The sequence below is a fragment of the Garra rufa genome, chromosome 19, assembly GCF_049309525.1.
Source record: "Garra rufa chromosome 19, GarRuf1.0, whole genome shotgun sequence".
NCBI lineage: Eukaryota > Metazoa > Chordata > Actinopteri > Cypriniformes > Cyprinidae > Garra > Garra rufa.
In genome coordinates, this window is record NC_133379.1 from 38075096 (window position 1) to 38098337 (window position 23242).

The 23242-nt window shown below is 31.2% G+C and overlaps 1 protein-coding gene across 1 annotated transcript in view; it reads left to right on the forward strand.

Annotated features, from left to right (window-relative positions):
• The first annotated feature begins 200 nt into the window (after window positions 1-200).
• camsap1a (calmodulin regulated spectrin-associated protein 1a) overlaps window positions 201-23242 on the forward strand; it is a 27188-nt gene continuing 4146 nt past the window's right edge. The window contains exons 1-13 of the mRNA XM_073824056.1: window positions 201-514; window positions 2222-2379; window positions 11171-11433; window positions 15045-15206; window positions 16903-16983; window positions 17427-17486; window positions 19548-19689; window positions 19830-19969; window positions 20828-20924; window positions 21029-21194; window positions 21282-21373; window positions 21469-21553; window positions 22611-23238. Of these exons, the coding sequence (XP_073680157.1) occupies window positions 2223-2379; window positions 11171-11433; window positions 15045-15206; window positions 16903-16983; window positions 17427-17486; window positions 19548-19689; window positions 19830-19969; window positions 20828-20924; window positions 21029-21194; window positions 21282-21373; window positions 21469-21553; window positions 22611-23238 (2073 nt within the window). The 5' untranslated portion in view covers window positions 201-514; window position 2222. The remainder of the gene's footprint in view (window positions 515-2221; window positions 2380-11170; window positions 11434-15044; window positions 15207-16902; window positions 16984-17426; window positions 17487-19547; window positions 19690-19829; window positions 19970-20827; window positions 20925-21028; window positions 21195-21281; window positions 21374-21468; window positions 21554-22610; window positions 23239-23242) is intronic.

Sequence of the window (23242 nt, forward strand, 5' to 3'; positions counted from 1 at the left end):
ACAGAAGAGTCAAAAGAGTCTCTTAAGCTCTATTTGTACAGCCTTGCTTCATTTAACAAACCAAAAATGTTACAATAATGATTGAAACTTGGTCAAAGGTATTGATCGTGCGTCCTGCGATCTTTGCAGGACGCGCCTGTGCGCGCGCGCGCATGCGCACTGTCCCTCCATGATCTTGCATATATATCCATAGTGACAATAACAGCGACGGGCCGCGGCGTCTCCCATGACAACGGCAGCCAGACAATGAACGAGCGTCCGGATGGCAGAAGAAACACGAGCAAATATGTCGTTCTGAACCGGAACGTTTTCCAAACGCGTTCTGTCCGTTTGCGTCATAATTGCTGAATATCTCGCGGCGCGTCATGTAGCGGAGGCCGCGCTCGCTCGCTCGCTCGGACTGCGCTGCTGCTGGGCGGGGAGGGGAACGAGCAGACGCCCGCCGGAGCTTCCATTAAAAGCGTTGGGAATCGCATCTTTAAAGCTGGATTGTGGATTTTCCGCGTGGATTGAGGTAAAAGCCCCTCTGATGGGGTTCGGCTCGCTCTGGCGTCTCTGTTGTCACCGGTTTTGGCCGCTGACAGGTGCAGACAGATTATATTTCTGTGATAGTGATAGTAAAACACCGCCGTTCATTCATAATCTCTGGTTTGCTGAGCCTGCAGGGAGGATTTTACGAGGATGTGCATTATATTTAATTGCTTAATGCATTCATCACTTTTGAACGGTCCTTCATCAGTATCTTGGGTGATTGTTCCTCTGTAGCGTTTCTTCATCATGAAGATCATTCATTGTTTGGATCAGGATCTTGATGGTATTTGGTCTGTCTAGGCCTGTTTTGGGCTGCTTTAGGGTTTGGACACTCACTGTAGTACATTGTAGGTTTGACAATGAGTGCAAACTGTCTTTATTCAAAGGCTGGGCTGAGTACTGTGGTAGCACCATGGTAAATAAAGCTGGCTAGTGAAATAATGCAAGATTATTCAATGCTAAATCTGCACTACAGTAAAATTTTATTGAACAGTAAGACTTTTAATGCTTTTTAAAGAAGTCTCTTCTCACCAAGCATGCATTTATTTGACAGTAAACTTTAAAATATTTTTGCTATTTAAAATAACTGCTGTCTATTAAACATATTGTAAAATGTAATTTATTCCTGTGATCAAAGCTAAAATTTTAGCGTCATTACTCCAGTCTTCAGTGTCACATGATCCTTCAGAAATCATTCTAATATGCTGATTTTCTTTTCGGAAAACATTTATTATTATTATCAATATTTAAAACAGTTGAGTAAATTTTTTTCAGGATTCTTTGATAAATAGAAAGATCCAAAGATCAGCATTTATCTGAAATAAAAAGGTTTTGTAATATTATGTACTCTTAAAAATAAAGGTGATCCACAATTCCATAGAAAACCCTTTTTTTTTTAAAAAAGTGGTTTAATAAAGAACCTTTAACATCTGAAGAACCTTTCTGTTTCACAAAAGGTTCTTTGTGGCAAAAGAAGGTTCTTCAGATTAAAAAAAAGGTAAGAACTAGATTTGATAAAGAACCTTTGACAGAATGGTTTCTCGTAGAATCAAAAATGGTTCTTCCATGGCATCGCTGTGAAGAACCTTTTAAAGCACTTTTATTTTTAAGAGTGTACACTATACTGTTCAAAAGCTTGTAGTCAGTATCATTTATTTTTTCCTTTTTGGGAAAAGAAATGATAGAAATAAATACTTTTATTTAGTAAGGATGCTTTAAATTGATCAAAGGTGATGATAAAGACATTTGTAATGTTACAAAAGATTTCTATTTCAGATAAACGCTGTTCTTCTGAACTTATTATTCATCAGAGAAACCTGAAAACAATCTACTCTGCTGCTTTCAGCAAAATAATAATAATACACTTGAGCAGCAAATCAGAATATTAGAATGATTTCTGAAGGTTCATGTGACACTGAAGACTGGAGTAATGATGCTAAAAATTCAGCTTTGAAATCACAGGAATAAATTATATTTTAAAATATATTCAAATAGAAAGCAGTTATTTTGAATGGTAAAAATATTTCAAAATTTTGGCAGGCTTGGTGAGCAAAAGATACTTCTTTAAAACATTAACAAACTTAATGCTCAAAACCTTAATGTCCAAAATCCCTTTTTTTTTTTTTTTGAATGAATGAACTGTTTGTTTTGATGTTTTCAATAACTCTTGACTACTTGTGTGTGTGTTTAGGATGGATGTAGGTGCGCTTGCAGTTGGGGACGGTGTCCCGAGAAGAGCGGATTCGGCTGAGGGTGGGCTTGAAATTGTGCCGCTGGAAATGTATGACTCAGCCCGAGCCAAAATCGAAGCAAACCTTCGCTGGTTGTTCGCCAAAGCGTACGGTGAGGGTAAGTGCATCTCTTTTCTGTAATTCTCCTCTTGCAAAAAGGGACACCCTTTGAATTTCAGTATTATGAAATGTTTAGGTTCCTTGAAGGTTCCCCAAAACCATAGTTCCATATGCCCTCTCTAAAAACCTTTTGGTATTTATTTCTTAAATTGTGTTAGGAATTAATACCTAAATGGACAATTTAACAAATTAGTCTCTTTTTTTTGTGCAAGTCAGCTTGAGCTCTGCTCTCCTTTATATATTATATATTATTAAAAATGTTTAACTTATGATGCTATTTGAGGGAAAAAATGAATTGTACTCACTGTAAACATTTATGTTTAATCGATAGTTGGGTTATCAATTAAAATGTAAAAAAACACCATACAACAATTTATACAAATATTATCACATAAAAAAATATTTTAATTTAAAAACACCATACTGCAATTTGTATGAATATTATTACATAAAAGTTTAATTTTATCCACAATTTTGATAAAAAAAAACACCATATAGCAAATTACACAAATATTATTAAGTAAAAAATTAATTATAGGCACAAGTTCACATAGTTTTCCTGTACAGTCATGCAGTATTTTTTTGAATATTTTATTTTATTTTATTTAAAAAAAAAAAAAAAAAAAGTGAATCAGTTAATAATGTTGTGAATAACACATTTTATTTATTAAGTCATTTTGTGACCCTGGACCACAAAACCAGTCATATGGGTCAGTTTTGTGAAATCGAGATTACATTACATTCATGTTCATTTACATACATTATCTGAAAGCTGAGTAAATGAACTTTTCATTGATGTGTGGTTTGTTAGGATATGATCGCGATACACCTATTTAAAAAATCTGGAATCTAAGGATGCAAAAATATTGAGAAAATCGCCTTTAAAGTTGTCCAAATGAAGTTCTTAGCAATGCATATTACTAATCAAAAATTAAGTTTTGATATATTTATGTTAGGATATTTACAAAATATCTTTATGGAACATAATCTTTACTTAATATCCTAATAATCTTTGTCATGATAAAAAAAATCTATCTATACACAATATGGACGATGTGTTCTGGGTGGAACACACTCTGGTTTTTCCTATCTATTGGACATCTATTGCAGTACTTTCTTTGAATGCTGGCAGTAATATGTGTTGACTGGCATGGAGAAATAGTTTTGGAGTGGCAGAAGTTGTGTGTGTATTGGGATGAGAGTGTGTGTGTGTTTGTGTGTGTGTAGCTTCCTAGTCAGCAATTCTCTCAGTCCACAGTGACCACAGCTCTATACTGACCAGAAACGAGCTTTGGAAAGGATCAGATGTTCTCTCAGTGCTCTTGAGTTGAGCAGACCCTCTGGAATAAATGATTGTGATTGATGCATGAATATTTTTGCTGGTGAAAGCCACTGTGTTTTTGATAGGCAGGAGGACGCGGGTGGTGATGATGATGATGATGATGATGATGATGATGATGATGATGATGATGATGATGGTGGTGTGTGTTTTCTTTTAGCCGAGTGTCTTGAGTCTAATCAGGGGACAGAAATAACAGCATCTGTTACATCACAAAGCCTACAGACTGAAATAGCTGTGTGTGATTGTAGGGAAAGCACCGGTGTGTGAACATGCAATGCCTTCTGCTAACATATGTCACGTTTGTAACCCTGAATGCTCCTGAATTAATTCTGTGGGGGATTTCTTCAGAACAACAACAACAACAAAGAACTTCTTATAGATCATTATATAAAATCAGTCTCCATTTAGACTAAAGCTAAAAATAACGCATTATGCATTGAAATAGAAAAGGCTATGATAAATAATATGTGACCCTGGAAAACAAAACCAGTCGCATGGGTATATTTGTAGCAATAGACCAAAATACATTGTATGAGTCAAAATTATTGTTCTTTTATGCCAAAAATGACACTGAAGACTAGTAATGATGCTAAAAATTCTAATTTGATCACAGGAATTAATTACATTTTAAAATATATCCAAATAGAAAGCAGATATTTTATATAGTAAAAATATTTCACAATATTACTGCTTTTGCTGTACTTTGGATCCATTAAATATATATATAAAAAAAAAACATTAAAAATCTTACTGTTCAAAAACCTTTGACTGGTAGTGTAAATAGTTATTTATATTTCATTTCCTTAGACAAAATAGTATAGTTTTTTTTTTTTTTATTGCAGGATGATGAGTCAATATTTGGGTTTGTTTTCCAAGAAGAGAAAGACTGTAAATATTACCTTTCTTTGCCACAAACCATTAAGATATAAAGTAAAGATCATGTTCCATGAAGATATTTGATAAACGTCCTACCATAAATATATCACAACTTAACTTTTGATTAGTAATATGCTTTGATAAAAACATAATTTGGACAACTTTAAAGGCAATTTTCTCAATATTTTGATTTTTTTTTTTGCACTCTCAGATTCCGGATTTTCATATAGTTGCATCTTGACCAAATATTGTCCTATCCTAACAAACCATACACCAATGAAAAGCTTATTTATTCAGTTTTCACATAAAAAATACCCTTATAACTGGTTTTGTGGTCCTCGGTCACATGTATGCATTTATATGTTATGACCAGTAGGTTATAGGATGGCTGATATACTACACTGATGTGTATTTTTTTATTTTATGTTTTATTTTTGGTCTAGACCAAAGAGTTGAATGCCATTTCAAGTCAAATTATTTATATATTACATATTTCACAATACATTGTTTCAAAGCTATTTTACAGAAAATCAAGATGTTGGTGTTTATAATATTCTAATATCTTTGTGACTTTTAGTTGCATTTAGCGGATTAGAGTTGGGCAATAATATATATTAAGGATATAATCATATAGATAGATAGACAGATAGATAACGTAAACATTTAAGAAAAATTTTATTTTAATATATTAAATGCATGTGTGTGTGTGTGTGTGTGTGTGTGTGTATATATATATATATATATATATATATATATATATATGTAAATATGTTTAAAAATATGTGTATTTACATATACATAATAAATAATTAATAATTAATCGTGTATATATGCATAGTTTCTATGTGAGTTTACTGTATGTATACAAATGAAGTTTGATATAATGTTAATCCAACTTTATATAGAGAGCTGTGCAATAATAGTTTGCATTCTATTATGTAATATGTCAGGAAGTATGTAATGTTTGTCTGATTTTATACGTAGATCCTTACGTAGATATTTTTGATAACAAATGTTTTGATTATCATTTGCATTGAGCTTTATCATTATTACTTATAGATCCATATTGATCTGTAAGATTTCTTTGACCTTGACGACCTCATGCATATAAATGAAGGAACCAGTTCTAAATTAATCGGCCTCATTTTCCTAATGTTTAATATTCATCATATATGCTATGCGTTTGTGCAATGCATTGTGTTTGAAATCCCATGCACACTGTCAGACTTTCTCACAATTTCCTTTTAAATCAACAAATCTGAAAGTAAACGCTCTGTTGCTACATGCATTCGTAGTTTATCAGAGTGATGTTGATTTATAGTATTTGACTGATTGTCCTTTCTCAGAGATATTCAGGGTCTCAAACCTGAACCTGCCTCTTCAGCTAAAGCAGAGATAAAGACTATTTGATGTGATATTGCGGGTTTATGTGGAGTTTTGCTCTGAAGCTCTCTGTCCAGTGTTGAAGGTGTGGTCAGATGTCATCGTGAGGGGAAACCCTCAGTGTGTGTGACCCACTTCTGACTGTCAGCCTTTATTTATTAATGAAAAGTAGTACACATGCGCACACACACACACACACACACACACACACACACACACACACACACACACACACACACACACACACACACACACAGGAACCTGTGTGTTATGTGTGTTTTTTGTTTTGTTTTTAATATTATGTTAATCATAAGATTTATTTGATTTATGTTTTATTTCTTGTTGTAGTATAATCTTTAGATATTTTTCTTATTTATATATAATATTATCTTAGTTTAAAGGATAACTATTGCCAAAATGCAACCTGGTTTGTTTGTTTTTTTACTGTAAATGAGACAAACATATATCTAAAAGCATAATTACGACAAACGAGCCGTTTTTGAGATTGACTGTGATTTCGTTTTGCGGTCAATGGCTGGTGAATGGGAATACTAGGGGCATAACTTTGAGCGCATCAAAATCAATATTTTTACAACACTAAGAAGGCTCGACACACCATCAAACTTTGCTCGAAGTATCGCATGATGCATGGGTCTCTACAAATGCACTGCAAAAAATGCTTTTCTTACTTAGATTTTTTGTTTCCAGCCAAAATATCTAAAAATTCTTAAATCAAGAAGGATTTAAAAATTATTTTCTTGTTTTTAGTAAAAACAAGTCAAAATTAAGTGCGTTTTTGCTTGAAACAAGCAAAATAATCTGCCAATGGGGTAAGAAAAATAATCTTGTTTTCTGTTTGAAATAACATTATTTTTCTTACCCCATTGGCAGATTATTTTGCTTGTTCTAAGCAAAAACTCATTTAATTTTGACTTGTTTTAACTGAAAACAAGAAAATAATTTTTACTTGTCTAGAAAATCCTTCTTGATTTAAGAATTTGAATATATTTTGGCTGGAAACAAGACAAAAAATCTAAGTAAGAAAAGCATTTTTTGCAGTGTGAACTCGAGCATTGAGAACATGTACACAGAGTTTACTAAAAAGAAAAACTCTGAAGGTTTTGAACAACTCACTTTCACTGTTTGGGTTTCCACTCGCAGCCGTCTTGCCAGTCAAGAAGTGTCAATCTCCGAATGCGAGGATGGATAGCTCCTAAAGCATATTTCCATATAAATGCACGGCTAATTCGTTGTTTTGTTGCAAGTGAAAAACAATATTAACCTTCTAGTTGTAAAAAGAGCCTCATATAAGCCTAATATTTGGTCCTATGGAGTCCATTCATTCGCATTCGGAGATGGACACTTCTTGACTGGCAAGACGGCCGCGAGTGGAAACCCAAACAGTGTAAGTGAGTTGTTCAAAACCTTTCTTTTTAGTAAACTCTGTGTACACAAATAATGTTCTCAATGCTGGAGTTCATGTGTAGAGACCCAGACGATACTTCGAGCAAAGTTTCATGGTGTGTCGAGCCTTCTTAGTGTTGTAAAAATATCGATTTTGATGCGCTCAAAGTTATGCCCCTAGTATTCCCATTCACCGACCATCGACCACAAAACGAAATCACGGTCAATCTCAAAAACGTCTCGTTTGTCGTAATTATGCTTTTAGATATAAGTCTCGTTTACAGTTAAAAAAAAAAAACAGCCCAGGTTGCATTTTGGCAACAGTTATCCTTTAAAGGAGTAGTTCACCTTCAGAACAAATATGTACAGATAATGTACTCACCCCCTTGTCATCCAAGATGTTTATGTCTTTCTTACTTCAGTCGTAAGAAATTGTTTTTTAAGGAAAACATTTCAGGATTTCTCTCCATATAATGGATATGTATGGTGTCCCCAAGTTTGAACTTCCAAAATGCATTGAAAATGTAGCTTCCTTTCTAGATAAGACCCTTCTTTCCTCGGCTGTGATCGTTTAGAGCCCTTTGAAGCTGCATTTCGGAAGTTCAAACTCGTGGACACCATAGAAGTCCACTATATGGAGAGAAATCCTGAAATATTTTCCTCAAAAACCATAATTTCTTTGTGACTGAAGAAAGAAAGACATGAACATCTTGGATGACAATGGGGTGAGTACATTATCTGTGCATTTTTGTTCTGGAAGTAAACTAATCCTTTAATATTATACAGTAAAAAGTTTTTGTTGTTATATTGGCTATTCTACAGAGTTGGTTCAAACTGCTGTCCCACAACCAAAAAACACATTAAAAAAGCATTTAAGTATTTAAATCTTAGATTTTTACTAAAATACTTTTATTATCTATTGAAACTCACATTAATATTTAAAAAATCAGTAAGCTTAATATATATAAATTCATCATTTGTTGAGTACTTTCAATTGGGAGGTGACTGTCCTGAACCCTAACCCCTAAATTTCAACTTATGAAAATATTGCAGTAAAACACAAAAAACTGTTTAATTTAATTCGGCTTCTGTCAAGAATTTATTTCGGTGCATCCCTAATAATATATAATCATATATTATTATGTATCATATAATATTACATTATTAATATCATTATTATTAGTAGTAGTTCTGTTATTATCAATGTATTAAATGATTAAATATTCTAGAATATTTAGAAATATGTTTCTTTTATGTCTCTTTTCACAGCCTCAGAATGAATCTCACACATTCCCGTCTTTCAAATGCCTCACCAGAGCTGTATTTATTTAGTGTTGTCTATGTAGGGTTTGTAAAATGCACACTTGAATACGTGCACAAACACACACACATCTCATCAGGGGTTATTAGACAGTCGGCCACTGTTAATCTTCCTCAGGCTTTAATCTGACTGGTTGACCTTTGACCTCCTAATGTAACCAAACCTCAGAATGACCCTTGGTGGAGTGGGAAAATATACAAACAAACAAAAAAAATGTACACGTAGAGAAAAATAGACAATTTAAAGAAAAAAAGTGGCGTTTGCACTTGCACTGATAATGAATGGTGACTGTTGTCTTCCTGCAGTGCTGTCGGCATTAACTAAAGCTGCTTATCATCTCGTCCATGCGCTCTTCTCACGTCTGAAACAAGCACACGAGGTCAAACACGCCAACAAATGAAATAAACATTGTCTCGTCACTTAGCTGCATTAGCTTAGAAGTTAGCTATAATTAGCCTAGCGTTAAAGACACAAACGTGTAATCACATTGAAGGGTCTGATGCCGTGTCTTTCTGCAGAAGTGTTTGTGTTGGTTGTGTCTGATTTGGTTAGCAAGATGTTTTAGTGGCTAATCTCAAAATGACCTTTTGTTTTTGGTTTGTATGACATCTCCATATCTTACATTGTTTTTCTACAGTTCTTACAGTCAGATTTTATAATACCCCACTTACAATTTATTAATAAAATATTAATAATATTTATTAATTTATAAAAAGTTTTTCTTTTTAAGACAAGTTAAATTTATTACAATAATATTTACATTTATTATTATACTTATTTGTATAATAATATACATATAATAATATCTAATCATTATATTTTATAATTGTTTTTATCGTTATATATAATGTATTTTATTTCTTTATTTTATTATTTTACTTTACTAAAGTTTTTCTATGTAAAAAAAAAATCTAAAAAAAATAATTTGTGTTTTTTTTTACACAGACATTTGTTTTATCTAATTTACATTTTAATCTAATTATTAAAATACCAATATGCATTAATATTTTAAGATTTTGAATAAAATCTTATTTTTATATTTTTATCTTTCTTAGATACATTTTTTCTGTATTTTCTATATTTTAAACTGTATTTTCTAAAATTGTTTCCATTTTAAAGTTTAAGTGATTTTGTTGTTGTTATTATTATTATTATTATTATGATTATTATTATTATTGCTATTATTTATTTACTTTACAATTGTATTAATATTATTTCTTTAAATACATCAATATAGTTTTTAATTTAGTAGTTATTTTAGTGCTTAAACTAAATGAAAATGAGAAATATTGCCCTGGCAACTAGCTCAAATACAAATAAGTATTTTTTTTATGTGTATATATATATATTTTATTTTAGTAAACAAAAATTAAGTTAACAGTTACAGCCCTACTCTTAATATATAATATATATATATATGTGACCCTGGAGCACAAAACCAGTCTTAAGTCGCTGGGGTATATTTGTAGCAGTAGCCAAAAATACATTGCATGGGTCAAAATTTTTGATTTTTCTTTTATGCGAAAAATCATTAAGAAATTAAGTAAAGATCATGTTCCATGAAGATTTTCTGTAAAATTCCTACTGTAAACATATCAAAATGTAATTTTTGATTAGTAATATGCATTGTTAAGAACCTAATTTGGACAACTTTAAAGGTGATTTTCTCAGTCTTTTTGATCCTCAGATTTCTGATTTCAAATAGATGTATCTCAGCCAAATATTGTCCTATCCTAACAAACCATACATCAATAGAAAGCTTATTTATTGAGCTTTCATATGATTACATCTCAGTTTTGTCAAATGTAATCTTATGACTGGTTTTGTGGTCCAGGGTCACACACACACACACACACACACACACACACACACACACACACACACACACACACACACACACACACACACACACACACACACATATATATATACATATATATAATATATATAATTATATTCATGTGTTTAACATAATAATTTAATTTAATTTAACATTTAATAATTACTTAATGTACTATAAATAATTAGATAATAAATAGAATAGAATATAAACAGAAAATAAATAATTAGTTTTGTAGTGTTTATATATATATATATATATATATAGATATATAGATATATATATAGATATAGATATATATAGATATATATATAGATATATTTATATATAGATATAGAGATATATATATATATATAGATATAGATATAGATATAGATATAGAGCAAGAAATATTTTAAGAATGATATATATATATATATATATATATATATATATATTAATAAGTAAACATATATAAAAAAATATACAATTAAATAATAAAGATGATGCATTATTATACATATATATATATATATATATATATATATATATAAGTAAAAGGGGTTACACTGGTTGTATCAGGTTGTTATAATGCTGTATTTTTGAATAACTCTTTTTTTTTTTTTTTTATGTGTGTCTGTCAGAGCACATCCCGACGGACCTGCGTGACCCGTTCTACACGGATCAGTACTGTGTGGAGCACATAAAGCCTCCGGTGCTGTCGCTGCTGCTGTCCTCAGAGCTGTACTGCAGGGTGTGCGGGCTGCTGCTGAAGGGCGATCAGGCGTCTGCACTCACCTCTCATCAGGCCGTCATCCAGATGCTCGCACGCCGCGGGATATGTGTCAGAGAAGCAGACGACACTCCTGTCTCCCACGAAGACCTCTCCTCCACCCCCATTAAGATGGTGAGATTTACTGCCTGCTGAGGCTACAGTGTGTGTCTAATAGTGTGCAACAGTCCACTTCCAGAAGTAAAGTCCCATTAGTTTTTTGGGATTAGTAAGATTTTTAATGTACTTCAAAAAAGTCTTTTCTGCTCGCAAAGGCTGCATTTATTTAAGCAAAAATATAAACAAAAACTAAAATATTGTGAAATATTATTACAATTTAAAATAACAGTTTTCTATTTGAATACTCCTTAAAATGTAATTTATTCCTGTGATCAAAGCTGAATTTTCAGCATAATTACTCCAGTTTTCAGTGTGACATCCTTCAGAAATCATTCTAATAGGCTGATTTATTATCAATGTTGGAAACAGTTGTGCTGCATCATATTTCTTGGAACCTGTAATCCACAAACCAATCTTAACACAACCTTGGTGAATAATAGTATTAATTTCCTTCAGAAAAAGTAGTAACAATATTGTGTGTTATTAGAAAAGATTTATTTTTTTAAATAAAGGCTGTTCTTTTTAACCTTTTATTCATCAAAATATCTTGAAAAAAGTATCACGGGTTGCAAAAAAATATTAAGGAGCACAGCTGTGTACAGCACTCATAATAAATCAGCATATTAGAATGATTTATATATACTGAATATATATATTAATACTTAAATATTATATATTATTAATATCATGTGACACTGACGACTGAAGTAATGATGCTGAAAATTCAGCTTTGCATATACATTCTATTTACATTCTACCCCCCCCCCCAAAAAACTAAGAAAAATAGAATATAATTTTAATAAATAAATAAATTATATATTTTTTATTAAATATATTTTATAGAAATAGCCAAAAATACATTGTATGTGTCAAAATTATTGATTAAAGATCATGTTCCATAAAGATATTTTGTAAATTTTCCACTGTAAATATATCAAACCTTAATTTTTGATTTGTAATATGCATTGCTAAGAACTTCATTTGAAGGTGATTTTCTCAGTATTTCGTTTTTTTGCACCCTCTAATTCCAGATTTTCCAAATATTGTCCTATCCTAACAAACCACACATCAATGCAGAGCTTATTTATTCAGTTTTCAGGTGATGTATAAATCTCAGTTTCAAAAATTTGACTCTTATGACTGTTTTTGTGGTCCAGGGTCACATATAATATAATGTAATATAATTAGGGCCGATCACTGATTACCGATCACCAAGATCATGATCTGCCGATTGCTGATCACTGTCTATCACAGAATGGCAGGGGAATGGGATTTTTTTAATCTATAATCTCGCAGAGTGTGCACCATTTGTAGAAATGAAACTAACTCTTACTATATTGAAAAAAAAAAAACTGTAGAAATAGGCTACAGTCAAGATCTTGAAGAACCACCAAGTTAGGGTTGTGCCGATAGACGATAGTATTGTGTATCGATGATGGAGTAATTTACGTCAAGTGATCGGCTTTTTTGATCGGTGCTTTTGGGGTTCGCCGATCAAGCTATTTTTAGCCAATATCGGCCGATCATGATCGGTGGACGATCAATCGGAGCATCACTAAATATAATATAATATAATATCATTTACATATAAATACATTCAAATGTTTGTGCGCATAATAATAATAAAGTATAATATTAGTTTCAATACACAATAAACATTTTTTTTAATAATTGCAAAAATATTTAGTAAAAATCTATATTTTTAATATATTTTAGTATAAAAGAATACATTTCATATATAATATTAGAATAATATACTTATAATTACACATTCTTACGCTGTCATTTTTATGTGATTACATAATTCACTATGATTTATTAGAGTAGTTATTAATATTTTTCCCGAAATTAGAGGTTTTCATGTTGTGATTTCGTCTTAGGTTCAGTTTTAAAATCTCTGTTCATAAAATAGATTGAGAAAAACACTTCCTAAACCAAAGCTGCTGAAAGTGAGCGGTCACTGGTGCTCTCTGTTGTTTATCTGTGTGTGTGTGATTTGGAGAGGTGTATCTGAGGACAGAACTGAGGCACAGTGTGACCATCTGTTCAAAACCTGCTGGGGTGATGGAGCGCTGTGGCCAGACCAGAGTCTGTGTGTGTGTTTGTAGGCCAGTGGAAACATCCATAGTGTTTCTCTAATGGACCAACACGCACCCAAACACAGTCTCTTTCATTTAGTTTCCATTCAGTAACTTTCAGAAAGATTATTTATAAGATGAGCATGATTTACTCTACAGTTTGTTGTTCTAGCACTAAGAAATATGGCTTTTTATTTACTCTGTATCACTCAAATGAGCCTCTTGAGCAGTGAGGTTTGTTTCCTCCGTCTGTGTTTATGTTCTTGTGTGGAGTGTGTTTCTGGACTTGTCTCCCATCCTTAAACAGGCAGTGCACTTTCTCTCTTTTTCTCTTTTATTGTTCTGCTGTCTGTATGGCAGCCGCTTTCTGACAAACACACTGTTCCTGCAGCGTGACTCAGAGCTGTGTGTGTTTATGCAGCGCTCATGTTCTCCTAATATGGATGAATCTGTTGAGTTTGTCCCTCTATGTTTGGAATGGCCTACTACTCACATTACTTTTTAGACAGACCACTTTAGCATTATAAATGCAAACTGTAATTTTGAAATGCAAACTAATCTAAGGATGCACGGTTTATTGACACTATATTGGTTATTAATCGGTTATCATTTACTTATTTATTTCAGTCTTGTTTGATACAAGATATTTCTCTCTTGTGATCAGATTGACAGAAGTTATGATATTTACAGAAAACTCTGTCGAATATAAAATATCCATATTTTTTTGATGAGACCAGATGCATCCCTGATTTAAAATACAACGTAGTGAGGTTATGTAAAGTCAAAGTAAAAGAAATTATAAATATTACAATATTTAACAATAAATTATATATATTTTATGTAATATATTATTTAATATTGTTAGAAAATGTGTATGTATTAAATCTATTATTAAAATATACTCAGTAATTACTGTATAATCAATTACTATAAATCTATAACTAAGGACTGTTATATTATTCCATCATTTTATTACACATTTTATTTTTTATTTACTCTTTATTAACATTTGACTTAATGTTGTTGTTTTTTTACTTTTTAGTCAAATTTTAATTAGTTAAAAAAAAAACTTTTTTTTTTTTTTTTTTTTTTTTTTAACACAAATTGTGCCAAGGAATGATTCTCATTCTCGTTTGTTTTTAAGAAAAACTGAAGTTAAGAATTTTTTTTAAAATGTTTTTCTTAAAAACAATCTAAGAATCATTCCTTGCCTCAATTTGTATTTAAAAATGTCAAAATTTGCATTTAGAAGATATAAGCGTTCGAAACTTACAGTTTCTGACTTCCGTCAATATAGATCAATGATTTTGATGACATCACCCTGCACTTCAGCTTCTCATCAAGCTTTCTGTCCAATCAAATGCCGTCTAGAATCCAAAGCGTCCCGCCCCCTACACTATAAATAAGCGATGAAGCTCTGGCTGAAATCGCTCACTTGTTCACAGAATTTGTATTTTCTAGTAGGCAGTGTACAATATGTACTGTGCAATATTGTAGTATTGTGAATATAGCCTTAATTTGTATTGTTTTGTGTTTGTGTGTGTGTAGAGTTCTCATATCCCGCTGATAGACGCTCTGATGATGGCGTATACAGTGGAGATGATGGCTATAGACAGAGTCGTGGCGAGTGTCAAACGTTTCTCCACCTTCTGCGCCTCTAAAGAGCTTCCCTTCGACATGGAGGATGCCATGCTGTTCTGGATCAACAAGGTCAGTGATTTTATTCCTTTAATGATTTTAGTTCAAATATAATGTTAGTCAAGATTTCTTGCAGCAAATGTGTTATAATTTAGTTTTTCATTTCCATTTTTATCCACTCTAAGCATGTTATTTTTGTTAATGTAACTTTAAGATGTCTGATAGATTCTTAAAATTAAAGAAACAGAAATTATACTGTACAAACTCTTGTGAAGATCATCTATCAAAATGAACAAAATGAACACATAATAATTAAAGTTTTTGCTTAAAATGGTCTAAATAGCATTATGATTTTCTTTTTTTCAGGTTCAAATGAACAGCATTTATTCAAATAAAAATCTTCTGTAACATTATAAATGCTGTTAATGTTTTTTCAAAAATTTGAAAGTAGTTGCCAAAATTTCTCATTTTAATGAAAACTTAAGCTGAAAAGTTTAACTGAAAAATGTATAGTTTGAAACTAAAACTAAAAACTAAAAAAGTTATTTCAAAAATATTATTTTAGCTTGTTGCCAACATTTCTCATTTTGATTAAAACTTAAATGGAAAATAAAATGTATAGTTTGAAACTAAAACTAAAACCTATAAACCAAAAAAAAAATGTATTAAATTTTGAAAAATATGAAAAAAAAAAAAGAAAAATAAAGAAAAACTGTTTCGTTAATTTATAAATAGACACAGATATTTCAGCTAGTTGGCAACATTTCTCATTTTAATGAAGACTAAAAACTAAAGGAAAATATATAGTTTGAAACTAAAATAAAAAGAAGTTATTTAAAAATAGACAGAAATATGACAATAAAATGAAAAAATAATTATTTCAGCTAGTTGGCGACATCTCTTTTTATTTAAAACTAAAAATGAAAGAAAAATGTATAGTATTAAAACTAAAACTAAAACCTAAAAAAATTTATTTAAAAAGAAACAAAAATAAAAAATAAAATAAAATAAAAAATAATAATTTCAATTAGCTGCCAATATTTCTCATTTAAAAATAAGCAAAAAATATGAAAATAAATAAAAAATATTTAATTCAGCTATTTACCAAGATTTCTCATTTTAATTAAAACTTAAACTGAAAAGAAAAAGTTTGACACTAACACTAAAAACAAGAAGTTATTTAAAATGAAAAGGAAAAGAAAATGTGAATATATGAAAATAAAATAAAAAATAAAGAAAAACTCTTTATTTATAAATAGACAAATATAAAAATTATTAATTAAATTTCTCATTTTAATTAAAACTAAAAACAAAAGGAAAATGTATAGTGTGAAACTAAATTATATTTAAAAATATAATAATTTCAATTAGCTGCCAATGTTTCTCGTTTAAAAATAAGCAAAAAATATGAAAATAAAATAAAAATATTTAATTTTTCATTAAAAACATAATTGACATAAAAGAACAGAAATGACTAAATGTGTCAAAAACACAAAAAGTTAATAACTAAAGTTAAAATTAAAGAAAACATTACAAAAACTGATTCAAAATAATAGAAGTATGATTGTATCTAAACGAAACATCACCAATTTAATCACCAGTTCTAATATTGTTTTATTAAATTATTAAAATGGCCAAACTACATTTTAAAAAAGTGAGGATAAATTCCTTAGACGTATTGGAAGTGCCAGTATAGTAGCAAATAATATCTTCAAATAAAACGATTGGCCATTTAACTTTAAAAGTTAACTGTGTTTGTGTGCTGCAGGTGATTCTGAAGACGAGAGATCTCTCCGAGAAGGAACTCAAGATGAAACAGCCGCTGATGGATTCGCCGTGCCATCAGAAGGTCTGACCAATCACGAGTCTCGAAACCAACCAATAGTAGAGCAGCACCCAGAGCTTTAGCATGCAGGCCTGTGTTCTCCTTGTCGATTGGCTGAATCACTCGCTGTGCATTTACTACACAATTTAACCCTGTTCTCTGATCAGATTGCATTGGTTTAGATCTGATCGTTGTCTTCTCCCTCCACCTCTTTCTCTGCTCGACGTTTAACCTTTATGCTCTTCCTGTTTGTCTCTCTCGTCCTGCCCCTTCCTGTCGGATAGTCTCCCTCAAAATGGTACTGGAAGCTCGTGCCTGTAAGTGCCACAGCGCCCCCTGCGTCCGTCACGTCACGCTCAGAGAAAAGCGTGACTAGATGTTGTGTGTGTGTCATTGTGCATCTCATGCGTTCATCCGTCTGTCCATGTTTCTCTCTTTCTCTGTTGTTTTGTCTCTGTGTGTCTCAGCCTGATCTCATGAACGCTTTGGCCCATTGCATGCTGGAGCCGGTGGAATTCTCTCGTGTGGTACAGTGCTCATGCTCTCTCACATATGCGTACTAGAGCTCCCAAACCCAAACCCAGTGCTTTTGTGTTTTAGCAATCAGCAGACGTCTAACACACACTCTTTAATACTTTATTCTTCCATGCATCCATCTGTCTTTTCATGCATCCGCACATCCAATCATTCTCAAAAATTATATACACTGCCAGTCAAAAGTTTTAGAACAGAAAGATTTGTAATGTTTTTTTAATCTCTTCTGCTCACCAACCCTGCATTTATTTAATCCAAAATATAGAAAAACAGTAAAATCTTTAAATATTTTTACTATTTAAAATTAGTGTTTTCTGTTTGAAGATATTTTAACATGTAATTTATTTCTGTGATCAAAGCTAAATTTTCAGCATCTTTACTACAGTCTTCAGTGTCACTTGATCCTTCAGAAATCATTCGAATATACTGATTTGCTGTTCAAGAATTTTTTTTATTATTATTATCAATATTTAAAATAGTTGAGTATATTTTAGCAGGATTCTTTTAATAGAAAGATCTAAAGATCAGCATTTATCTGAAAGAAAAATCTTTTGTAACATTATACACTATTCCATTTAAAAGCTTGGAGTCAGTCTTTTTAATTTGGGAAAGAAATTATAGAAATTAATACTTTTATTTAGTAAGGATACTTTAAATTGATCAAAAGTGATGATAAATAATAATGTTACAAAATATTTCAGATAAATGCTGTTTCTATTCATCAAAGAAACTTGAAAAAAAATCTACTCAGCTGTTTTCAACATATTATAATTATTATTATTATTATTATTAATAATAATAATAATAATAATAATAATGTTTTTGAGCAGCAAAAAATACAGCTTTTAAACACAGGAATGAATTACATTTTAAAATATATTAAAATGCAAAATGGTTATTTCAAATAGTAATTTTTTTTCCAAAATTATCCTATTTTTGCTGTACTTTGAATCAAATAAATGCAGGCTTGGTGAGCAGAAGATAATTCTTTTAAAAAACATAAAAAATCTTACTGTTCAAAAACATTTGACTGGTAGTGTATTACTTTATATAAAATTGTATATATGTTCATATTTACTAATTGTACTAATTTTAATTTTACATAAATATGCTTGCACACATAATACAAATACTTGAATTGTAATTTAAGTCAATTAATTGAAAAAAAATCTAATTAAGTATATATTTACTGTATATAATCTAAAACTAAAAGTATTAATTTTTTTTAATTGAAATAAAGCTGAAATAAGGTTCATGTTGAATTCGAAGTATAGAAATTACTAAAACAAAAACTGAACTAAAAATATATTAAAGCCGAAAAGAAATAATAAAAATGGCAAAATCACAACCCAAAATTTCGACTAAAATAAAAATATGAATATAATAAAAATTCTTATTCAAAATATTAATAAATACTATAGTAGTGTATAAATAAATGAATACATAAATACTTCACTCTTTCATGCATCCAAACATCCAATCATTCTAAATGTATAAATTATTAAATACAATTTTATGTTTTGTTTTATTTAATATAAAATTTCATATAAATGTTCTAATTATACTCATTTTAACTATATAGTAGAAAGCCACTATGTCACACAAATACATTCCACACATATTGAGTAATTTTGCATGAAAAACAACTATTTTTATTTGTCCATGCAAAATAAAAATTCTGTCATCTGTATGGGCTTGGGCAGAAGGCAAGATTTTCCATTTAATAATCACAAAAACATTTAATTCCACTCTGTTCCTCACAGATATCATATGAAATCCGAAAACTAGGAATGTTGTGCATTAACATAAAGTAATATGTTTATTATTAAGTTGTACAGACGACTTTTGCCATGCTTCTTTGTCATTGTTAGCTCAGTAGCTCAGTAGTCGTATTACTGTCCACATTTTTTGTATGGAAAAGAGAACCAAAACGTGTTTTCGGAGTAAATGATGACAGGATTTTCATTTTTGAGTGAACTGTCATAAAGTAAGACTGTGTGCATGTGTCTAATCTGTGTTAGACGCTTTATAAGTCCCTGCCTGCTCTCTCTCAGGTACGCTACCGTAGAGAACACCTGTCCGGCCGGCCGTTCCCACACCTGGCTGTGATGGAGGACCTGATGAAGGATGTTTGTGATGGAGCGGCTCTGCTAGCGGTCATTCACTTCTACTGCCCTGAATACATGAGGCTGGATGGTATATATAAATACACATTGGTCCACAAATGAGCAGAATAATCATGGCAGTTCATACTTATGTAAATTGTTACATTCATTTCAACTCTTTGTTACTTTGTAACAATATAAATATATTTTCTGCTGTTCTTTTTTTATTAGATATTTGTCTGAAGGAGGTGCCGTCTTTGTCGGACAGTGTGTATAACATCCACCTGCTGCGGGAATTTTCTAACGAATACCTGAACAGGTGTTTCTACCTGCAAACTGAAGATCTTCTCTACGGCCCACCGGTGCTGAAGGTCCGTACCAAAATAGATTTCATTCAGTAATTCGAAAGTATTAGATAGATAAAATAGTTACCCTTTTAAGAAACCGAATGATAATAATAAGTTATAACAGTTAAAATAGTTCCAGAATGCGTTGCTCAATGCTTAGTGAAAACAAATCTACTTAAATGTTTAAACTGACATGTTTAAAAAATAAAATAATAAATAATAAATTATCTGCACATCATGGTCATATTTCTTGTACTGATTTTAATAATTGCATATTTATAATTAAATTTTTTTTGAAAGTAATTAAACAAACAAATAAATCTATATCAGTATATATTTACTGCATTTAAACTAAAACTTAATGTATTTATAATATTTTAATTGAAATATAGCTGAAATAAAATAAAGTACAAATATTGAATTTTAAGTACTAAAATGACTAATATAATAAAGTCAAATAGAAATTTTAAAAATCATAATAAAATGTTAAAAATAAATGAAAATAAATGCTTATTCAATATTAATTAATACTACAATTTTATATAAATAAATAAAAATAAAATAAATTGTTATTGAATTTAAGGTACTAAAATTACTAATATAATTTTTTTTTATACTAATAAATAAATTTAAGTCAAATAGAAATGTAAAAAATAATGAAATGGCAAAAAGCACATAAGATTTAAACTAAAACAATATATATATATATATAAGAATATACTATAATTGTACAATATAATAATACAATATAATGTACAATATACTGTATTATAGTAAAAAAAATATATTTGTTACCATTAGAAATAATAGAAATGACAAAAATAGTGAAAAATGAAACCATCTCTGTGCATTACAGTCTTTGACTTGTTCTTGTTCCTCCAGCAAAACTTGATGGTTTTCATTGCTGAGCTCTTCTGGTGGTTTGAAGTAGTGAAGCCGGACTTTGTAAAGCCAAGAGACCTTCAAGAAATTAAAGATGGTAAGAACCAAGTCTTAAAAGCTCACTACTTTTCTGATGATTCCTTCACTCTTATTATTATTATGCTATGCTGTGACTGACAACCCATTGCTCCAATCCAACAGTGAGAGCGTCTCTTCAGCCAAAGAGTTCCCGCCCCCAATTGCCCATATCCAATGCCACCAAGCGAAGCTTCTTAACTCCCTCCCCTTCAGCCGACTCACTGGCGACAGCTGCCGCTCCTGACGGCTGTATGCGCTATTACTTGCACCCAGAGGAGTCCATGACTGTGTAAGTCTGTTTGAAGTACCTAATGATTTGTTGCACATTGCACTGCATCGTTTACAATTGCAAACCAATATTTAATTTTTGTTTCAGAGCAAACAGAAGCACTTCCCTCAGCCCCTCCCACCCGCTCCTCCCACTGCGACAGAGACAGCAGAAGCCTACTCAGGGGGAGGAGAATTCAGGTAATCAAACTTTCAGCACAATTTTGCATTTAAATCAATTAAATTGATCACCCTTTATCTTTATCTTTTAATTTCCTCTGTCTTTCTGTGAGTAGAGCTCAGGAACAGATCAAACTCTTTGTCCCGTATGGATGGACTCATGCTTGGAGTACCGTTCGCCTGGACAGAACGGAAACAAAGGTTAGGGTCAGTGAGAATGTTTTTACTATAACTACAGCTATTAAAAACTTTTTTTTTTTTTGTATTATTATTGTTTAACTCGGCTTTATTAAATTTTTTTTATTTTATCTTATAATATTTTAAATTAGTGCTGTCAAATCGATTAATCGCATCCCAAAAAAAAGTTTGTGTATACATAACGTGTGCATGTTTTGTGTATATTTGTATATATATATATAAATACACACACATACATGTATATATTTAAGAAATAAATGTAGAAAATATTTATATTTATATTATAATAAAATTATATATAAATAGGAATACATATATAGGTGTAAATTTATTAAATATAAACATACATTTGTGTATTTATATATATATATATATATATATATATATATATATATATATATATATATATATATATATATATACATACATACATACATACATACATACACGCACACTACATTATGTAGACAAACTTTTATTTTGGATGCGATTAATCACGATTAAAAAATTTGATAGCACTAATTTTATACATTTTATTTATTTACAAAATAAAATAAATATTAGAGGAAAAACTTATAAAACAAATAATTTTATTTGTGCTATTTCAAAATATTTTTTAAAGTAAATATTACATGAAAAAACTAAAAAAATAAAAAGAATTCTTGCTCTTGCAACTAACTGAAATAAATATATATATATATATAATTTGATATATATTTTTATTAAAAATATAAATCAAATTAAATAAAATTTTAAAATATTGAAATTAAAACTAAATAGAAATATTATAAAGGTTAGGGATAGGTCAGATGTTTACAATCTAACAAAAACTATTCAAATATTTTATTATTGATTAACTCTGCTTTATTTTAGATTTGTTTGTAATATTTATTGGAATATCGTCACGGACAAACTGCAGTCGAGGATTTTTTAGTACTAGAACTGAATCAAGGAATCATGACAGCCCTAAATGAAAGCTACTTTATAATTATTTTCTCCTTTTGTTTCATGATTTATAAACCCCACTCCTGTAAATCTTAAATCTCTCTTGTTTTCTCAGGCCCATCTCTCAAATGGAAATGGACTGGGAACGCATATGTGGTGATGACATCAGCTTGGCTCGATCCATCAGCAAAGACAGTTTAGCTTCCAACGTCATCTCCATCACTCCACGACACCGCGTCAACGGCCAGCCGCTCCCCCAGACACGCCCCTATGACAACCAGGAGGAAGAGGAGGAGCTACTGGCTGTGATAAACCCAGAGGGCGCTGCTGCATCCAAAGACGCCCGACCAGAGAGTTTCTTCTTGGAACCGTTGCAACCAGCGGTTCTACGACCAAATAAGGAGAAAACGGGCGTTAGCAAGTGGGAGGAGAGTGGAGAGGGGCGGAGCCAGGTACGCCGGGAAGCATACACGCCCAGAGAATGCTCTCTCAACCAGACGTTTACTCCGATCGGCAGCATAGAGCAACTTAGCTCCCGAGGGCAATCTCCCGGAAGCTTCTTCCTGCATGACGACACGGAATGTGTGCGAGATAGTCCGCTCGGAGGTTGGGAAGACATCGCCTCGGATTCAGAGTTTGAGGAAGAGGATGAAATAGAGGTGCAGGAGCAAGAGCTTTCCAAAGTGGGGAGGAAATGCATTGGGCTCGGAGATGAAGAGGAGTCACTGAAGCTGTGTGAGGATGTTT